General features: G+C 34.9%; 2 protein-coding genes across 4 annotated transcripts; both read right to left on the bottom strand.

Moving 5' to 3' along the window:
• Positions 1–596: 596 nt before the first annotated feature.
• LOC113058353 (uncharacterized) lies at positions 597–6,067 on the bottom strand. Of its 2 annotated transcripts, none has more exons than XM_026226160.1 (5): positions 4,981–6,067; positions 2,354–2,451; positions 2,011–2,059; positions 1,272–1,495; positions 597–1,086 (listed from the first exon to the last, which is right to left on the bottom strand). In XM_026226160.1, exons 1-5 carry the CDS (start codon positions 4,985–4,987, stop codon positions 760–762), a joined length of 705 nt encoding a protein of 234 aa, XP_026081945.1. In that variant the 5' UTR covers positions 4,988–6,067; the 3' UTR covers positions 597–759. The 2 variants fall into 2 exon arrangements, with proteins under 2 accessions (XP_026081945.1, XP_026081946.1); XM_026226161.1 differs by having other exon boundaries at positions 2,354–2,448.
• A 1,838-nt stretch (positions 6,068–7,905) lies between these two features.
• On the bottom strand, positions 7,906–19,078 carry LOC113058352 (uncharacterized protein C11orf53 homolog). Of its 2 annotated transcripts, XM_026226159.1 has the most exons (5): positions 14,463–19,078; positions 13,423–13,523; positions 10,599–10,638; positions 10,189–10,490; positions 7,906–9,083 (listed from the first exon to the last, which is right to left on the bottom strand). In XM_026226159.1, exons 1-5 carry the CDS (start codon positions 14,470–14,472, stop codon positions 8,688–8,690), a joined length of 849 nt encoding a protein of 282 aa, XP_026081944.1. In that variant the 5' UTR covers positions 14,473–19,078; the 3' UTR covers positions 7,906–8,687. The 2 variants fall into 2 exon arrangements, with proteins under 2 accessions (XP_026081944.1, XP_026081943.1); XM_026226158.1 differs by having other exon boundaries at positions 13,423–19,078.
• Between the last annotated feature and the right edge of the window lie 39 nt (positions 19,079–19,117).

Raw genomic sequence — 19,117 nt, 5'->3', positions numbered from 1 at the left:
CTTCATCTGAACCTCAGTTAACGGGACTGCGACTTTCATTCCATTTGATCTTTTGGTCAAAGTGTGTGATTACCGCACACTTTGAACAGTTTGTGGTGTGAGTGACAACCAGTTTATAGATCAATATTAAATCATCATCTATATTCTTATAGATAAGAAACTTCTACAAATTGACTTGTCTTGGTTTAATTTCGAACTAATTTTATGAGCTTTATAATTAATCAGTAAACCAGTTGGAAAAGTGCAATGCATGCTTTATTTTTACTTTAAAATAAAGAAGGCAGCAATTAAACGTTTGTTTTCAATGTGAGTTGACGTTTACCGTGTATTTGTTAAGAGCAAAGAAAAATGTTATTATCTGTAGTTACAAGACAAAATCTGTTTTCATAAATGACACATTTTAAGCTTCCTTCTGGTATTTTAACGACGTCGAATGTTGATATGCAAAATAATACATGAGCCCTCAGTACCACAGCCGCATTTGTACGTAAAAATAAAAAATAAATAAAAAATAAAAACTCGAAGCTCCGATGTACATTTAAAGAGTTAAAAAAAAAACTGCACACTGAAAATCAGAAATTTCCCCAATGCCAGTATAATTACGAAAAAAAAGTTTATTGTAAAAAAGATAAATGAGTAATTTGTAAATCATTCATTCAATCACTGCTTGTTCTTTTATCTAAACAAAAATACAACAAATGCATTCAAATAAATCAATTATGACACTGAATTTTCGCGCAAAGAGCTTCAAAATACATTTTATAAGTAACACATCTCTGAGTTTGAAGTATCCCTTCTGAAATAACTGTCGTTGCCATATGAATACAAACAGTCTGAAGAGCCATAGGGCGCAAACTCCGAAGTTGCCATGCCTTCCTGCAGATTGGACCAATGCGAAAGACAAAAGCAATTCTGTAAGTTGCAATGCTGGTAGTGGAAATTTTCTGGAGAGTAACTGGAGCTCAAATCCATCCGCGTTGGAGAGCTGTAGCACGAAGAAGATGAGGAGTTGGACTGAGGGGGAGAGTAACTGTTGTAGTCGACTGGACTTGAGAGATTGAAGGAATCTGAGGATGATCTCGATACCTGAGGGAAACATTTTAAAAGCACAAAAATGTTTCTTAAATAGGCCTATACTGCACGAGTGATTTTTTTTTTTTTTTTTTAGTGACAACATAGTCGAGCATCAGAACCGTCCAAATGCATCCCCCCCCCCCTTCAAAAAAAAAAACAGGTTTACTATAAAAATATTAAAAGCACCAAACACATACCATGCTAGTACTATAGAGGTCCGTATTAGAAGGTATATATCCATTCGACCACTGCGAAGAAGTGGGGCACACGAAATCACTGCCGCTGAAAGTCTCATGTGGCATCAGGTGCATCATCTGTTGATGATCATAAGCATTTTCCATCGGGACATTGACATTTTCGGTAAAGGGACGTGTGTGAAAATAGGGCTCTGGAGCTTGCATTCCAAAGACATCAAGGTGGGCTGTGGGTAAGACAGAAGAAAATGCTGGCTTGAGCACAGGAGAACATTTAAATTAGGCCAGCAAGACTTGAGATGATGTCACGAGACCATCAGCCAAACAGCTAAATCACATTTGAATAGTAGTTTATAAAAAGGAGATCATTCACGGATCTGTCAGGAACTCATAGATCTAGGTGTCATTGTTGTTTTATTTCATTTTCCCCCCGACAAGATTGTAAATGTAGAGCTGATGCCTGGCGGTGGATGAAAAGGGTTTCTATTTTGGAAAATAGTAAGTTGCATGCAGTCAGTATACTTCTTGTCTTTGCCTCAGGTTTCCTGATTAAAATTCAAGCTCTTACATGTTAGCAGGCAGAAGGTTTCTTAGCTACATTTACAAAAGGTGCTTGTAAATTTATTGAAATCTGATGCTTTTGTAAACAAGCTCTGTGAAATGTCTTGACTGCATGGGACAAAGGATTGAGATTACTATCAGTTATCATCGTCCAGTTAATTTGTTAGTATTTTAAACTTACTATTCATGGTCGTAGAGCAGACATCGCGAGCAGCCATGGCTTGGGATTTCTATAGGATTACAATTGTAAAAGAGAGAAAGAAGCAAAGAAAAATATTAATTACTGCTTTCGTTCAGTTGAAAAACAGCAGAAATCTGCCGTTAGTTTGTACAGTTATCTGGTAGGCTATCAACTGAAACCTCGAGCACAGATAAGGCCTGAGGGGGCGTGGTGCTTTAAGACAAATAGATGGTGATTAAAATCGGTATTGCACTGACCAGGCTTCGTTTTAGTTTGACTACCATAAACTTATATGTCAGTGTCTGACTTATGAGTTTTATTGGTATACAACACCATTGTTTACCGTTGCGGTTTTCTGTGCCTGCAGGGCTCTGTGCTTCTGCAGTAACTCCTTAACAGTGGTCTTCACACGCACACCCTGGTAAACCTTGGGTTTATCTGCTAGAAAAGAAAGGCAAAAAAGTTTATTTCATTTCCATTCACCGCTGGTATTAATTTTCAATATTTTTGTCCAAAATCAGATTCTGTAAAGCAGTTTTTTTTTTTTTTTTTTTTTTTTTTTTGTAAATAGGAAAATGTTAAAGTAGCCTATTGATATCAGAGTTTTTACATTCATCTTTAAGACAGTGTTTCTGGGTCAGTGAAGTGACTTTTGTTTGGATCTGATATGTCAATAAAACACACAAGAACTAAATAAATCTCTTCTATGAAGAACAAGCGTTCATTATCTAAATTTTGATATATGTGTATACATATGTGAGTATGTGTGTGTATGTATATATATGTAGCCTATATATATATATATATATATATATATATATATATATATATATATATATATATATATGTGTGTGTGTGTGTGTGTGTGTGTGTGTGTGTGTGTGTGTGTGTGTGTGTGTGTGTATATATATATATATATATATAGGCTATATATATATTGGGGGGGGGTTAATGTCCGTGTGGGAAGCGATTTAGTTGTTTTGCTATGTGCAAAATGTCTTTAAAACTGTTTTGAAAGAATAAAATAACGATCTCGTTGTCAAAAAGAAGTTGCAAGGAAAGTACCATTTTGCCACTTTTTACCTAATGGTTACACCATTAAACATTTTAGAGTCATTAAACGAATATATATATATATATATATATATATATATATATATATATATATATATATATATATATATATATATATATATATATATATATATTCGTTCTTAAATGTTATATATAAATGTTTTTAATGAATGAAAATGAATGAAACAACACCAAGACCTTGGGACATGTATTTAGTAGATCATTAAAATATTTCTCCTAAATATAATCTTCGACATCTTTATTTATCACTGCCCCTCATACACGGTTTCACCCTACACAGATATCATTCACTTTTTCCATATGCCATTGGAAAACGCCAATAAATATATAAGTTAAAATATAACACAAGATCAGAAAACTATGCCCGTCTTCCCAGTTGAGAGTCCATTTATCTGAGCGCACAGTCCGGCAGTGAATGGGTTAGTTTCGCATTACAATAGACTAGAGAGCTTGGAGAAACATGCTCTCCAGCCATCTTTACCTCGGGACGACGGTTTTGATTTGGAGATGGAGCAGTCTAGTTTTTGTAGCTGTAAATTAAAACCTGACTAAACTGGCGAGAAGCCTAATCTAATTATAGAGAGTTTGACTCGAGAGCAAAAAAGCGCAGAAAGTTGGTTTCGCGGGAGCGAAGAGAAAACACTGTAAAACTCTACTCGCGAGACAAGGAGAAAGAAGAAAAGCTTCTTTGGTAGACGTCTCTACGAATTACAACCGTAAGTAAACACGCTTGACACAGTAAAACGCTTTCAAGAGAACAGAGAATGTACTACATTGAAAAATAGATGGTAAACTCAAGCCGAAGTCCAACAGAAAGACAGTTTAGATTTGCTGGACCGAAGCCCGATTTATTTACGCGTGCGCTGTCGATAAACAACAGTTGGTTTTAATTCCCTAAAAACGTCCAGGGTCCAAGTTAGTTTTTGCTATCCGCTTGGTAAATGTGAAGTTAGGCTATTTCTTGATATAGTTAATGGGCAGTCCCCTTATCTCTTCTTACATGACATGAGTGAAGCCGCGCCTAATAACTTCCCCCAAACCGAAATGTGTAAAAAAAAAAAAAAGAAATAGATGAAAAATAGTTGTCGTTCTTTCCTAATTTTTTAATTGGTTGTTCAGCCCCGTGAAGACATACACAGTGGGACGTCTTCCTGATCCGCGTTAATATGGCTAGGATATATAAAAATTGAGTCTGAACATAAGTGATTCAAAACAACGCCACGCCATGGCTGAGTTCATGGAGGCAGTTGAGTTTACAGAGGACAAAAGTGGCTTCGCTGAGCGAAAACGTCCCTCGGCAGTGTTTTAATGAGCTTATTGACAACTAAACATATATTTAATAAGTAGCCTATTCATATGCGCTCTAAAGCAAAGTTTGGATTCTCGTCAAAATGTCTAAATTATATTCAGTCAGCGTTTAGCATACTGTTGGTTATTCAGGAAAACCTCTGCATTCAATAAATGTTGAAAATATAACGCCATAAACCAATCTTCAGGTAAATGCATGTTCAGTTTTGCTTGAAGAAAAGCTAAGTTTAAAATACAAAGCAGACAGGTAATTCAAGCTATGAAGAAAAATTTGAACTTGAGTGAATCACCAGAAATATTAGCCTGCTATTCCCATTAAACTGCAAGAAAGAAATGTAATGCAACAAACTTATCAAATTAACTGTATATATAAAAATGCACCAATTTGTTTTAAATGTAATCCATCACATGCTGTTTTAAAATATTTAAGTTTTGACCTATACATTTCCAAGAACTGTTTACCAATGCATTTAATTGTTTTAATTAATATATTTCTCTCTCTCAATGTTTTTCAGGTTGCTGAAGAAGAGAACATCTTATATGAAAGAAAAATATTTTTTTACTTACCAGACATATTGGTCTGAAAAGGAGGAAATCTCTGGAAGAGCTACAGTAAAATACCCCAACTTCACTTCTTTGCTCTGTTGTATGGGCAAGAACGAATTATTCACAAAAGTCTTAAAAAGTCTCAATAAAGTAAGCTCAAAACACTCTCAGGACATACAATTATACAGTAATATAGCTAGGGATATTTTAGTTTGAGTTTTTCTCCCCTCATCCCTACTATTTAAAACCCCAAGAACTCAATGATTTGACAATGATTTGATTGCGCGATACTTTCAATTTGAATATTCAAAGGCTTCGTAAAAAGACTTATTTCTGAGTGATATTCGCTATTAAAGTGCATTTAACAACATCTCTTTTAATAGAAGGTTAAGTTATTTCACACTTTGACATCAAGCAAATATATATTTTTAACATTTTATCATCATTTTGGTGTTGGTGGTTGGAGTCTCACTTAGAAGCACTATTTCAACTTTGCAGTGAGACTGAAGGCTCAAATGAGGTTTTACAAGCCATGACACATTTTAAATATCTTATGTAATAAGTAGTCATGTCAAAAAAATTAATATTGCGTTTTATGGATCAAATTTAGGTCGTTTTTAAGAATTATTGAAGTGGTGGGCGTGGCATAGGACAGCAGCCATGTTTGTCATCAGAACAATTGGGACATCTGCTGAAGTCAAGTTATTAGGACAGTGGATGCAGATATAACAAAGCTGAATATGAAATAAATTCAATTATAATTATAGATTTAATTGAAAGAGTCCTCGGCCATTCTTATAAATCAGAAGCCAAGTTAACTGAGACTCAAACGATCAGTGTTCACAATAATATTTATTAGTTTATTTTCTCAGGGTATTTTTTGTTTTAATGCAACATTTTATTTGATCATTGCATATAATCATCATTTAAATCCTTTAAAAATATATAAGTGGGGGTGTTTGATGCTGAGTGGTGCGGATCTCAAACAGAATCTCACACACCTGTCTTTAGTCACTTTTATTTCGGAAATAGCCTCATTTGCATCAAAAGCTCCAAGTGGCACATTTATATTTCGAGACCTGTGATATCACAAGGCCGTTGTTTATGTACTTGTGTCAGATTTAATTGTCGAATATTTAAGACTGAACGCATGTAAAATTATTAACCTATATGCAAAGGTTCTTTGTGTTAGGAAGGAGAAATCCGAAAACGTGACATGTAGTGCGGGATAATCTGTGAAAGAATATGCCTTTGTGAAATAGTTTTGTAGCGTTAATCCGCTGCACATAGACCTCCAGTTTCAAAATATTGTTTTCTTACCAGTCTTTTATTATCAGTCGAATTTATGAATAAATCTTCCATAAACCTCAGAAAATCCGGGTTGAGGAGGTCTGTTAGTTCGAGATAGTTAAATGTCGCCCCCTGCTGATCAGACAGTACACCTTCAGGTCATTTTGCAAGAGGCTTGCGTCTTTCATCTAACTCGGTTTATGTGATGATAAAGCATAATCACTTTATTTGGCAGTAGATATAATGCAATTTCTCCAAAAATTTTCACACGCAGAGAAAAATTCGATATAAATAAATTCTATATAAATAAATAAATAAAAATAAAAATGGAAAGATATTGCTATTGCATATTACTATTGAATTAGTAGCCTTTTCTAATTCAAAGAAATCTGTTTTAAATTATTGCTTGCAAGCTTTCAACTTTATAGCAGTTTTATTGTTTATTATTATTTAATTGATAATATTGTGAATTATAGTCTGATTTGTGCGCTCATTTCAGCAATCCTTCTGAAATGCTTTTCTTATATATGAAGTGAGTGTGTGTGTGTGTGTGTGTGTGTGTGTTATGCTAGTAGATAAATCAAAATTAATGTAATGTATTAGTTTTATATCGTATATTGTATGCGCATAAAAAGTTCATCCCAGACTCTTACTTTAGAATTGAACTGACATACAGTACATCTCTTTATCTCAGTGCCCTAACCATCAGGGAATAGCCCCCCGAATAAATAAAAATGGTAAAACTCTGAAAAAACAAAACGATATTTGAACTAGCCATTGTGTGTGTTCACTGCTGTGTGTGTATGCACTTCGGATGGGTTAAATGCAGAGCACAAATTCTGCGTATGGGTCACCGTACTTGGCTGTATGTCACATCACTTTAAACACTTTCACTCTGACCCAATGATGCAAACTACATGATTATTTCCACTTAAATATGGCCATTTTGAAAGAGACAGGATAAAAATTGCATGTGAATGATCTGTTCGTCTCAGCTTAACATTAGTTACTTTAAGAAACACCTCGTTGCTGCCGAGTCTTGAAAATATTTTATTATAATAAAAGGCAAGGGATAGTTTAGACAACATTTGTGCTTGCTTCTCAAACAGTATTAATTTTCATTTGTATAGGCTAATACATGGCATAGAAGAAGACAAAAGTGGATTGTGGGTCTATTTTCAGATGTTTAATGAGGCTCGGAGGTGGCATGAGTGCAATTAAATTCATAAATTTAAATTTAACACTTAATCACTTTGGATAAAAGAGTCAGGCTATCAAGTTTTACCTATCATGTGTTCCCAGGGGATCGAACAGGTAATGCTCTACCAATTGAGCTACAGGAACATGTTTTTATAAATATTCTATAATTGACTGAAATTATACTTTAAAAAGTGAACTAAAACTGCTGGTGGTAGCAGATCACTGATTTTATCATTGAATAATGATTTCAGTTGATTCACTGGAATAGCTGATTCCTACAGGAATGAAGCAATTATGAATAGGGAATCATGAATCATGAAACGCACGTTCTTTCATAAACAAAACACCACTGTGTTTGCTTTTAGAGATGCACAGCTTAGGCAAAAGTGTTACAGTCAGACAACGTAAATCACTTAATATTTCTTGTTTATTGAAATGCTGTCTTCAATCAGTTGCACTTTGCAAACTCCCTTAATAATCAATAAAAGCAGCCACTCTCCATAGTTCATCGCAATCTCACAAAGTTCCATCATAATCAGTACAAAAACACCTTTTACATATAAACCATATACATATATATTAGTCTAATTATTTGAATAAATAAAAAAAAGAAAAGAAAGGAAATGTTGTTATGTATTTTTTCCTAATCCTCTAAGCTGTATTTTAATAAGTATGAATATATTATGACTATATTAATGAAAAACTTGTTTTAATGTTTCCGTGTTCTTGAAAATATTTGTACATTCAATCATTAAATAAAATGTCTGAGATTTCATTAAATATAAAGTTTCTTTCTGTTCTTTGAATTCCATCATGCTGTAGAGTTACATCATTTGTTGTAATTCTAGTTTATTTACCCTTAAGACCATTTTCACAACAGGTTTTTGAAAAGAGTCACAAGAAGAGAAATCGGACTAGCTAGATATTACACACGGACTATAAATACTGTAACACTTAACGTTTGCAGGTAATATACATTGTCACAGTAATAAAAATGTGGATAAACAGACTCCTAATTATTCAGCTTAGACAAAATAAGTTGTGATGACAAAAAAAAGTACAAATATAATAAATGATACAAATAAATCTTTAAATTGAAGATATAATAATTTGTTCCCAATGTTACACCTTAGCTCTGCTGAGTAAAACTGGCAAAAATGTTTTAGTGCTAATTGTTGTGTATTGAAGTAGTGTTGATCTTCTAGGCTGGTAAGCCTTTATTTCCTTCCAGTTCAAGCTCAGAATGTCCTCCTGACCTCATACCGTGACCAAGTGCTAGCAGTGTCCTCCTTGCCCCAAGCCAGGCTGTCGCTCAAGGCTGAAGGGGCATGTTCAGTATCTTCTGAGGGCAGTACTGGCACTAGTTTGGATGCAGGCTCAGTCATGAATGAAGGGGAAGCAAAGCTGCCAGAGGTGGTTTGAAATGAGGAGTGATAATTGACTTCATCCAGTGAATGGAGAGAGTACGGCTGTGAAGGCGTCATGCTGGAGCCCCGGGACGATGAGCGGAACTGGGTCGGGCTGACGGTGTCGGGGTTGACCAGAGAACTGGGTGTAGATGGGGGCATGGGAGCCAGAGCATCTCCACACAGACCCTCCACGCCGTCGCTCCCCGTGGGCTCCCAGGAGTCCCTCTGCAGTGAGCACAAGCAAGAGTTCAATACCAAGAGTTCAATATCTATTGCTGTATCTCCTTTTACTAAAGACAAGATCTTTTAGAACAAGATGAATAACGATGGGAGAGATAACAGGCAACGGACAAAAATTTGAAAAATACACACAAAAAAGCCTGTATGATGTTATGAAGTGAGAACTGTTTAAAAGAACTGGTCAAAGCCCGAATAAACTTATGAAATAAAATAAAATATTTTTGTAAATTATTTAAATACTTGGATGACTGCAAACATTGTTATTTTTGTCAAAAATTTTAAATACACACACACACACACACACACACACACACACATATATATATATATATATATATATATATATATATATATATAATTATTAAAAAAAATCAGAAAATGTGTACCATTTGGTTAAAACGTCCGTATGATACTTGGATGAAACTGAAAAATATTTTAATATAAATAAATATAATAAAGTATATAGTATAATATATCTCAAAAGGAATATTATATATATATATATATATATATATATATATATATATATATATATATATATATATATATATATATATATATATATATATATATATATATATATATATATATATATATATATATACTAAAATTACTACTACATTTTTATATTTCTACCTTCCCCACACCACCAATTTTTTTTTTACATAAAACTAATGTTAATTTGAAATAAATTAATCAAATGAAAATATATATTTAATTGTAATCATATAAACATAGAAAATGTGATAATATTAATGTAATATATATATATATATGTATATTTTATTAATTACATAATTGTATTTTGTTTTCTAAAAACTTAGATTAAAACTTAGATTAAAATGCCTGCAAACTCATTTATTGATTCATTAGATTTTTGTCCCATATGCAAATAAAAGCAAAGAGAAAAAGAAGTCCCTTTATAGCTTAATATTGGCTGAATTACTAAATAGTTCTATCACAAAGCAGAACAAGTGTTGTCCCGCACTTGTAGACAGATGTTACACCATTTAAACAATTTTGGCTATACATTTAAACATCACTGACACTTCTGTAACTGTGCCACCTTACTCCATGTGCCATATCTTACCAGCAAATAATGCGATGTGTCACTGGAGTAAGAAGGAAGAAAAGAAGACAATGCAGAGGGCGAGAATATTGTACTTCCTCCGCTGGAGAAAGGTGTGCTGCGGTAGTCCCCAAATGACTCCGGGTAGTAGCTGTCTATAAGTGAGGAATACCCAGACATGCATCCGGGGTCAACCGGGAGAGACTTTCCCATAAGCGATGATGGGTAGACATCAGTAGAAAATGGTTTCGTTGAGGAACAATACTCTGTGTCTGCAATGAAAGGTCTTCTCATGCCGTAGTAACTCGGAAGCATGTGAGAACCTGAAGAGACCACAACAATCCTGATCATTACATGAAAATAATTCATGACCCAGACAGTATTATATAGAAATGGCATTGCATAGACCTGTTAAGTGTTTGGAGACTCACCAGTCATTTGAACAAATGGACTCGGAGGAGATGAGACACCCTGGAAAAAAAGGTTGATATCATCACTTTCCCATTAACCATCAGTTGTCTGTGATTATTTAGTTCATTTGACTAATGCAGTCCAGTCTTAATGGCACACGACAAGCTAACACGCCAAATATTTGCATGCATCCACTGAACTGCCGGAAATCTCAGAGAGATTGCAAAGAGTGTCTCACTTGCAAGTGTTTAAAACAAACAGCCTGGTCCCATGAACAACAAAACTCAAAAACACAATGATATCCATCAGTGCAGACTCTAAAACACAAAGATGTTGCATATCTCATGTTTTGCAAGACTAGATGATGCGACTAGTTAAGGTTCAGTTCTTCTACTACCAAAACACCAGTGGGAGCTAGAGATTTGTAGCTTACGATTGTGATATTAAATGGTTGAGAGCTATTGGTGAGGCAATAGACAGACACAGGCTCTCTTTCGTTTGCATATTACAAGCATAAAAGAGCTGATATAAACGCAGCACTGGCTAGAGGGCAAGCAAATTTTGAGGCTAGTATTTGAATGCTGTTTGCTCGTCCCAAGACTTCCCTGTGTGAACAGTCTATGCCTCAGTGCCTCTTTGAAGGCATGGTATGGAAATCGAGCTGTTGAAGAGCTCCATGGCTGTGGCACTTCACATGATACCTCCTCAAGATAAACCAAGCTGGAGTAGGTGAAAGTGGAGGGGTTGGTGGTTTTCAGGGTGGTCTCAAAATAACTCTACTGTACAAGAGTGTGAAACAGTCAAACGAAGATCAACCTGTGCATTAAGTTGGCAAGCACTTTATTCTCGTTTCATATTTACCATGATTCTGCTTTTGAAATGATGCCTGGATGATATGCATTATGTCCTTATGCATTATATGGAGAGTATTTGCTTATGCCAAGTTGTTAGAAATAAAGTGACGTTGTAGTGTAGATGCAAAAATTGTGTGATCCCCAGATTCCCAGTGTTTTTTTTTTTCTGTACTGATTCATTAATCATAGACTTGAAATCATTTTGAAATGGCTGTTACGATTGGTGCTTGTCAATTTATTTAATTTTAGTTTAACTTGGCACACTAAAATAACTATAACTATATATATATATATATATATATATATATATATATATATATATATATATATATATATATATATATATATATATATATATATATATATATATTACAATTCAAACTAATTTAAAATGTTAATAAAAATATAATACTGTCTCAATCCTACTAAAATACACTGACCACCAACACAATACTTAAAACAATATGTAAAATAAAATCCAGTCACATTCTGTAATATCAGCTCTCACTGTAAAATTTGTTTTATCTGATCCATGCAACTTTTATATTAAAACTCTTTTCTTTGACCAAAGATTATATAAGAGCAGTATTTTACTATTGTTCGTCTGGAACCCCTGGCAAGTGTCTGTATTGTTTTGGTCCTGTGTTTGGACATGACTTCTGTGGACAACATTTGCTGAAGTCTGCAGATGGCTCTTCTACCCCAAATAAAAGGCCATAGATACAGATGTAAGCTTATTATAAAGCAATTTTTGTTCTGCGTGGCCTCGACATGCTCCAGTTCTCCTGTGCAACCCTCCCCCTGCTCTGCCATTGTGGTACGTGTTTGGTCTCAGTCGTGTCCCCGTGGGCTCAAAATGATTGACACCTACATGCACGTCTTTTTATTATTATTTTATTACGTGTATACACTTGTGGTCACATTTACATTTTAAATTTAGTTACATTTTGACCACAACTGCATATTTAGACAAGTTTTAGACAGGTTAATTTTATTTCCACAATACTTAATACTGTTCAAGTATTATTTAGGACTGTCAAACCGTTTAATCGCGATTAAACGCATCCAAAATAAAAGTTTGTGTTAACATAATGTAAGTGTGTGAACTGTATATATTTATATTTTTATACAAACAAACATATATACATGTATATACTTTTTTACACACACATTTATATGCTTAAATATTTAAAATTTATTCCATAAATATTTTTATGTAAGTGTATTTATATTTATATAAACATAAAAATATATACAGAACACACACATATATTATGTAAACACAAACTTTTATTTTGGATTTGATCAATCGCAATTTTCCTTATGTTGAATACAAATGTTTTGTACAATTTAAATACAATGTTTACAATTTTGCAATACTATTAGTTTGTACAGTGACGAGCCAGAAGCCGAGCATTAAGCTACTTATTCAAACAAAAGCGAGTTCAGCGTGCCATTGACATGTAGAAAAGCTTTCTCTCTTGTGCAGCCAGATGTCTGCAAGTCTGATTTGTGCCTGTCTAAAGTGACGACAGGCGACTTGTCTGTGGTCTACAGGAGGAACAATACAGCGGAGCAGGTGTGCGAGTGTAAGACTTTGCATAGCCATACTACAGCAGCAAAAGAATGATTAACTCCCAAACCTCAGCAGCTCATGACCATCAGCACTGCTGCTATTGTCTGCCGCTCATGTGCAGGTATTCACTAACAGGCTTTGTTTCATCCCCCCCGTGTGAGAAAAGGACGAGGCTCCGCGGGCTTGTATCAGAGGCCATAAGCTCACCATTGGAATAAAAAAGATAAGCCAATGAGCAAATATAGTGGCCGGGCACAGAATATACCAACTGTTTTAAACTGTCTGTTTGCATATATGAAAGAAGAGTAGAGTGGCAGGGTGAATGGAGTGAAAGGAAGCATTGTGCATGACAGGGCGGGGTATGTTTCAGTTGAGGGTATTGACCAGGTGAGATTAAGTGCATGGTGGACTTACAGCGTAGCGCGGGCCGCTCGTCTGCCGTGACCTCTTTTCTGCCAGCAGATCTTTCACCGTGTGCTTCACCCTGACTCCCTGATACACTCTCTTCGTGAATTCTGCAGAGATATACACAGAGAGCATGACGTACTTGTAAACATGGAGGAAACATGCTGATTAACCATGGATGCCTGATGTTATTCCATTTGTGTAGGATATCGATCATATGAGTGAATGCCAGGCAAATGGCTTCACAGGAAGTCATATGCACGGAAAGACAGCTTGTGATAGCATTCAGTTCGAAGCTCTGGTTTGTTTTATAACTGCACGTTTATTATCACAAGTGTACAATAATTTATCATTTGCAGCTTGATTTTCGAGCAGGTACGGCATCTCTAGTCAGTTTTATGGCGTGCATCTATAACTGGCATGGAAATTATCTTTGGTTTTGGTCAATGCAAATTGATCAGTTTACAAACACTAACTCCGTCCAGTTGAAACGCCACTTTTACTTTTATGTGAAATATGCTATTACGACACCATAGTCAATGGCGGAAGATGGAAATGGAGTAAAAGAAGGTATCATCATTCAACATTTAAATATATATATGTATATACAATACGATGATTCCTGGGAAGCACAGATCCTAGTCAACAGAACAGTGTATTTGCAATTTAAAATGTCTGTGATAGGAAATTGCATGCAAAAATCATTGTAGCGTTATGTAAAAGACCCCAGCTTCATGAGTGCAGTTGAGGAGCTCTGAAGTCCTGCTGCCACTTACAAGCATCGAAGACTGTCCGATATATACATTTAATGCAATTTTCTGTTTTATAAGCAAGTTAAAACTGGTTGAAAGTGCACTGAGCCATGTCTATCATGACTTTGTCTTGTAATTAAGTAATCAGAGCGGTTAACATCCGAGTTAAATATTAAGTGATGTAGTTCAATCATTCCGAGAAGATTAATCTTAACCTTCCAAATAAACAGCATGACAAAAACAGAGCTCCAGCTACAGAGTTTTTAAATACCAATAACAGGTAAAACTACACCTCACCTGTCTCCATGATGCAGACACTAGATGTAAGTGACAGGATATAGTCAGCTATCTATCCCAGGGAAACAACTGTGTCTGCTTCCAAACTCCAGCTGAATTTGACCATTATACCAAAGACACAAAATCCAGCTCCGCTGTAGTGAACTATACTATAGATGCTGATCAGAAGTCAACTTTTGAAATGACCCTCACATATTTGTTTGCATGCAAATAATCAGCAGGACGTTTTTCAGGCATTTGCATCAACCTTCCAGATTAGCGAGGAGCATGCACGAATGACACGCCATCATCGTTGGTAATGTCAAGATTAACCATTGCTGGTCATTTTATTATAGCATGGTGCGATTCTCACACACCTTTGCTTAGCATTAGAGCACCATTCATGTTATATACTTACATTAAGGACAAAGGATGCCTACACATGATAGTTATAGACGTAGTGTTTCAGAACGAGGGATAAGTGTTGACCAGAAATGAAGATCTGATACCTCAGCTCTTACTAGTGAAGCCTTTTGTCTACACAGTAAATTCAAATGCCCTGGAGTATGTATGTAAGTTTTTTTAGTGACTTTTCATCTAGGGTTATTTAGACAGTGCGACTAGCAAAACATAGATTACCGTTTTTGTCCTCTCTGCGAGTGACTCATGTGCACACCTTCCTGTTTCTACATGGGTACCACCTCTTCCAGTTGGATATTTTTCCACCTCTCATGTAATCTCTTCTCACGCTAAGTGTGTCACTTACTAGAAACCTAAAATGGAAATGTATGAAAAAAATATTTGGTTGACTGAAAATACAGAGACGGCTAATTATTTTGCTTGTGTCAGGATAATAAGAAATCTTTCAACATTCAACATTCCTGATGGATGTTTTACACTACACGTCGAATTAAAGGGATTGAGATAATAAAAATCCAAATGAAAACTGCTGAAGGTGTTTAGAAAGTGGGCCACAGGTAAACACAGAATCAAACCAACAACACAAATTACAAAAATCACACACACACACACACACTGCAGGAGACTTTAGCGCTCCGTGATGTTCATTTCGCCTTCTCTGTCCGAAAAAAACATCAGGTCAATCGCAGACTATCCTGTCTCTTTGAGTTTAAATCTATATTTATTCACACCAACTCTTGAAAACCTCTATACCAACACACTTGTCCGACAAAGTGCGGGGGACGAAGTTCCGTGATGATAAAAGTGGGTCCCCCGTGTAATCTATGCCCCTGGGATGGGCATTATGTGGTGCACAGCTCTAGAAATGTAAGGCATTTTTATATTAACAATACATGACTTTTCTTTCTGACTTGCTGTCAAATATAGAAAAATGCAAATCTGACCGTGAGAGACTTTACAGTGAAAGTGAGTATGCATCTTACATTTTAAATAATGAGAACAGAAAGAATAATGTGATATTTTATTGTAAGGAAATTTTAACTTCCAGGGACAGAAATTTGCTCACTATAGTTGAATGATATAGCTTAATTCAAATTAATGCTGTTCAAAGAACAAAGCACATGTAATAATGGGATGTGATGCCCTAAATGTTCTTATTAAAAAAAAAAAAAAAAGATTATTATTTTTGTTGTCAGTCTGATAAATGTGTAACTATAATTTAACCTGTAAAATATTGTCAAACTGTCAAAAAAAAAAAAAAAAAAAAAAAAAAAAAAATCCAAAAGCAAATGCGGTGTGGTCATTATTTTAGAACACAAACTAACTGCATGGAATTATGATTATGCAAAGCAAGTCTCCATCTTTATTTCCAGCTAGCTACAGTGCTCTTTTATTAGATCAGTGACTCATTCCTGCTAAAGGATTAAGGATATGTGAGAATTTTCCATCAAGTAATATAAAATTACAACTGGCAACTGACTACACCTATCAGGTCTTCATTTGAAAGATGTAAAAATCACAATTCAACAGGTGTTGTCATTCTTTTAAAAACAATACATCTGTCAATGTCTGCAACACTATGTAAACACTAGGCCACACATTAACCTCACTTGCCCACAACCGACGTCTGTGGTTCATTTTGGGATCAATGCTGTCCTCTAGTGGACAAAGATAGACACTACATTTCAAAACGTTCTTCATTTAATGACAAGGTTAGCCTACTGATTCTTCATTTGATATATATATATATATAACTGTTGAATAAAGATATTTAAAGTTTGATTATAGTTTGAGCTTGATTATTGATTTATAGTTTGAGCTTGATTATGTTAATTTTGCTATATAGAGCCAAAATTTTTAATTAGTAGAGCTGTAATTTCTCACCAGTTAGCCTACAGTCATATAAATGGTAAGTAAAAACAAATAAATAATAATAATAAATATATTAATATTTATTATTTATTATGGAATAAAGCCTACAGTCATATAAATGGTAAGTAAAAATAAAAAAATAATAAAAAAAGATATATATATATTTTCCAAGGAAAGGAAACTAGTCCATCCCACTTCAAAGGAACAAAGTTTTATTGCATGCATAAAAAAAAACTCTAACTTTTGCTTGTAAAAATGAACACAAATTAAACTATATATAAAACAATAATTGTTATATTAACCGTGCACTGAGTACAACACAGAATAGTGATTAGACAAAATGCATTCTCCTAAAGTGTACCAGCAAGACTCAGATGCTTAAAATAAAATTCCAGGCTGGCATCACAATAAATTTATGCCTAGATAAAAGTGTATTTCAGTGTCCCCATAGGCTAGTATTTGTTTTATTAAAAGATCTCAGCTCATAAAGGGAGGCCTGTGAGAGGCCAATCGATGCTGGAAATGAAGCAAAACAATAAAACTAGCAGTTTGTGGCTGTAGATGAAAGTGCGTGACACATGAATAATCCAATAGAAAGTCTTCAACTCCAAAACTGGCAAATTAACTCGGGAGAACACAGGGCTTACATTAACTGAGACAAACCAGATAATTCATAAACACAGGTGGAACTGAATGAACTAATCAAGCAACACAGGAAACTATGGGTCAAGGCAGGTAGAACAGAAACTCAGGGATATCTAAACCAAAACAGAACACAAACGTGACAAAAAAAGAGTTTTGACTTTTCCAAAACAGTTAATTATTGCATGCAGAAGAAACATCTAACCTTTGCTGTATGTTGTGTGAAACATCTGTTATCAAAATATATGCTGAAGATTCCTGAATATGAATATTCAGTATATTTTCTGAACTATCAACTTGCAAATCCCTTGAAGCAGGGATAGTTCACAAAAAAAATGAAAATTAGCTGAAATTTCACCCTCAGGCCATCCAAATCCAAAATCCATCATGAAGGAAGTTTAACTTCAAATAAGTCCTCTGTCCATAATGTTGTTTTCTCCAATGAAAAAGTCATCTTTTGATGACTCTCGTGTTCATCTTCAGTTTTCTCTTTTCTCATTCATTCACGAACCGGACATCTCTACACTGCAGTGAACGCGCTCACAACAGACCAGGAAGAGAAGACAATGCTAAATAAAGTTTTTGTTATTTTTGGACCAAAATGTATTTTTGAATCCTCAAAAAATTCTAACTGATCCTCTGACCTCTGATCCTCTGATCCTCCGGACCACTTTGATGATGTTTTTCTTACCTTTCTGGACATGGACAGTAGACCGTACACACAGCTTCAATGGAGGGACTGAGAGCTCTCGGACTAAATCTAAAATATCTTAAACTGTGTTCCGAAGATAAACGGAGGTCTTACTGGTTTAGAACGACATGAAGCTGAGTTATTAATGACATAATTGTAATTTTTTAAGGATCTGCCTGTGAGACCTATCCAAGGCTTTGAGGGAGTGGACAGGTGTTTAAATCAATTCACTAATCACTGGCATACCTCAGGGTTCTGTCCATGGCCCTCTCCTTTTCTCGACCTGTAACATCTTTGAATCCTGTCATAAAGTCTCATGACTTTTCCTATTCATGTTACGCAGATAATAGAGAATCATTCCAGTTCAACAATCCCAAGATCCCTAGCTCAACCTTATGGAGGTCGACAACAATACAGCCAGACAGAAATTTTAATATTGTATTTGATATCCAGCTGAACTTTACAAACCACGTCTTAGCACGCATATCCATGCTCTGTAATATCAGGAAAATACGTGCCTTTCATATGTTTATATTTTACACATAAGTAGGAAAATAAGTAGCCAATTTATATGTTTATGTTTTGCACATACATTTTTGCTTTAGCTTTCTTCAATTAATTACATTCATCCAAAAAGATGTTTTTGTAATGTTTGAGCATTTTTATTTTCAGACATTTCATTGATAAGTTACAAAACAAAAGGAAAGCAACATCTGGAAACACTGCATAATTTGTATCCCATTTTATACAATAAAAATTTACAAAAATAAATAACTTTACAATGAAGAAGTAACAAATTACAATCCTTCACTGAAGGGATCATATATTTTATTGCATTTTTAATATGACTAATATGACTACAGCTGGGATGGTCAATACCATATTAACATTCATATATATGTGTGTGTGTGTGTGTGTGTGTGTGTGCTCTTGTTTTTGTGACATATCAGGACACAACTCTGTATAATGACTTGGGTATGACACAGGTATTACAAGGAGAGGGTGACTTATGAGGTCATAACCCATGTCCCCATTTTTCAAAACGCTTATA

The sequence above is a fragment of the Carassius auratus genome, chromosome 40, assembly GCF_003368295.1.
Source record: "Carassius auratus strain Wakin chromosome 40, ASM336829v1, whole genome shotgun sequence".
Classification (NCBI taxonomy): domain Eukaryota; kingdom Metazoa; phylum Chordata; class Actinopteri; order Cypriniformes; family Cyprinidae; genus Carassius; species Carassius auratus.
The sequence above is the reverse complement of the archived record's forward strand: the minus strand, read 5'-3'. Positions and strand labels throughout refer to the sequence as shown.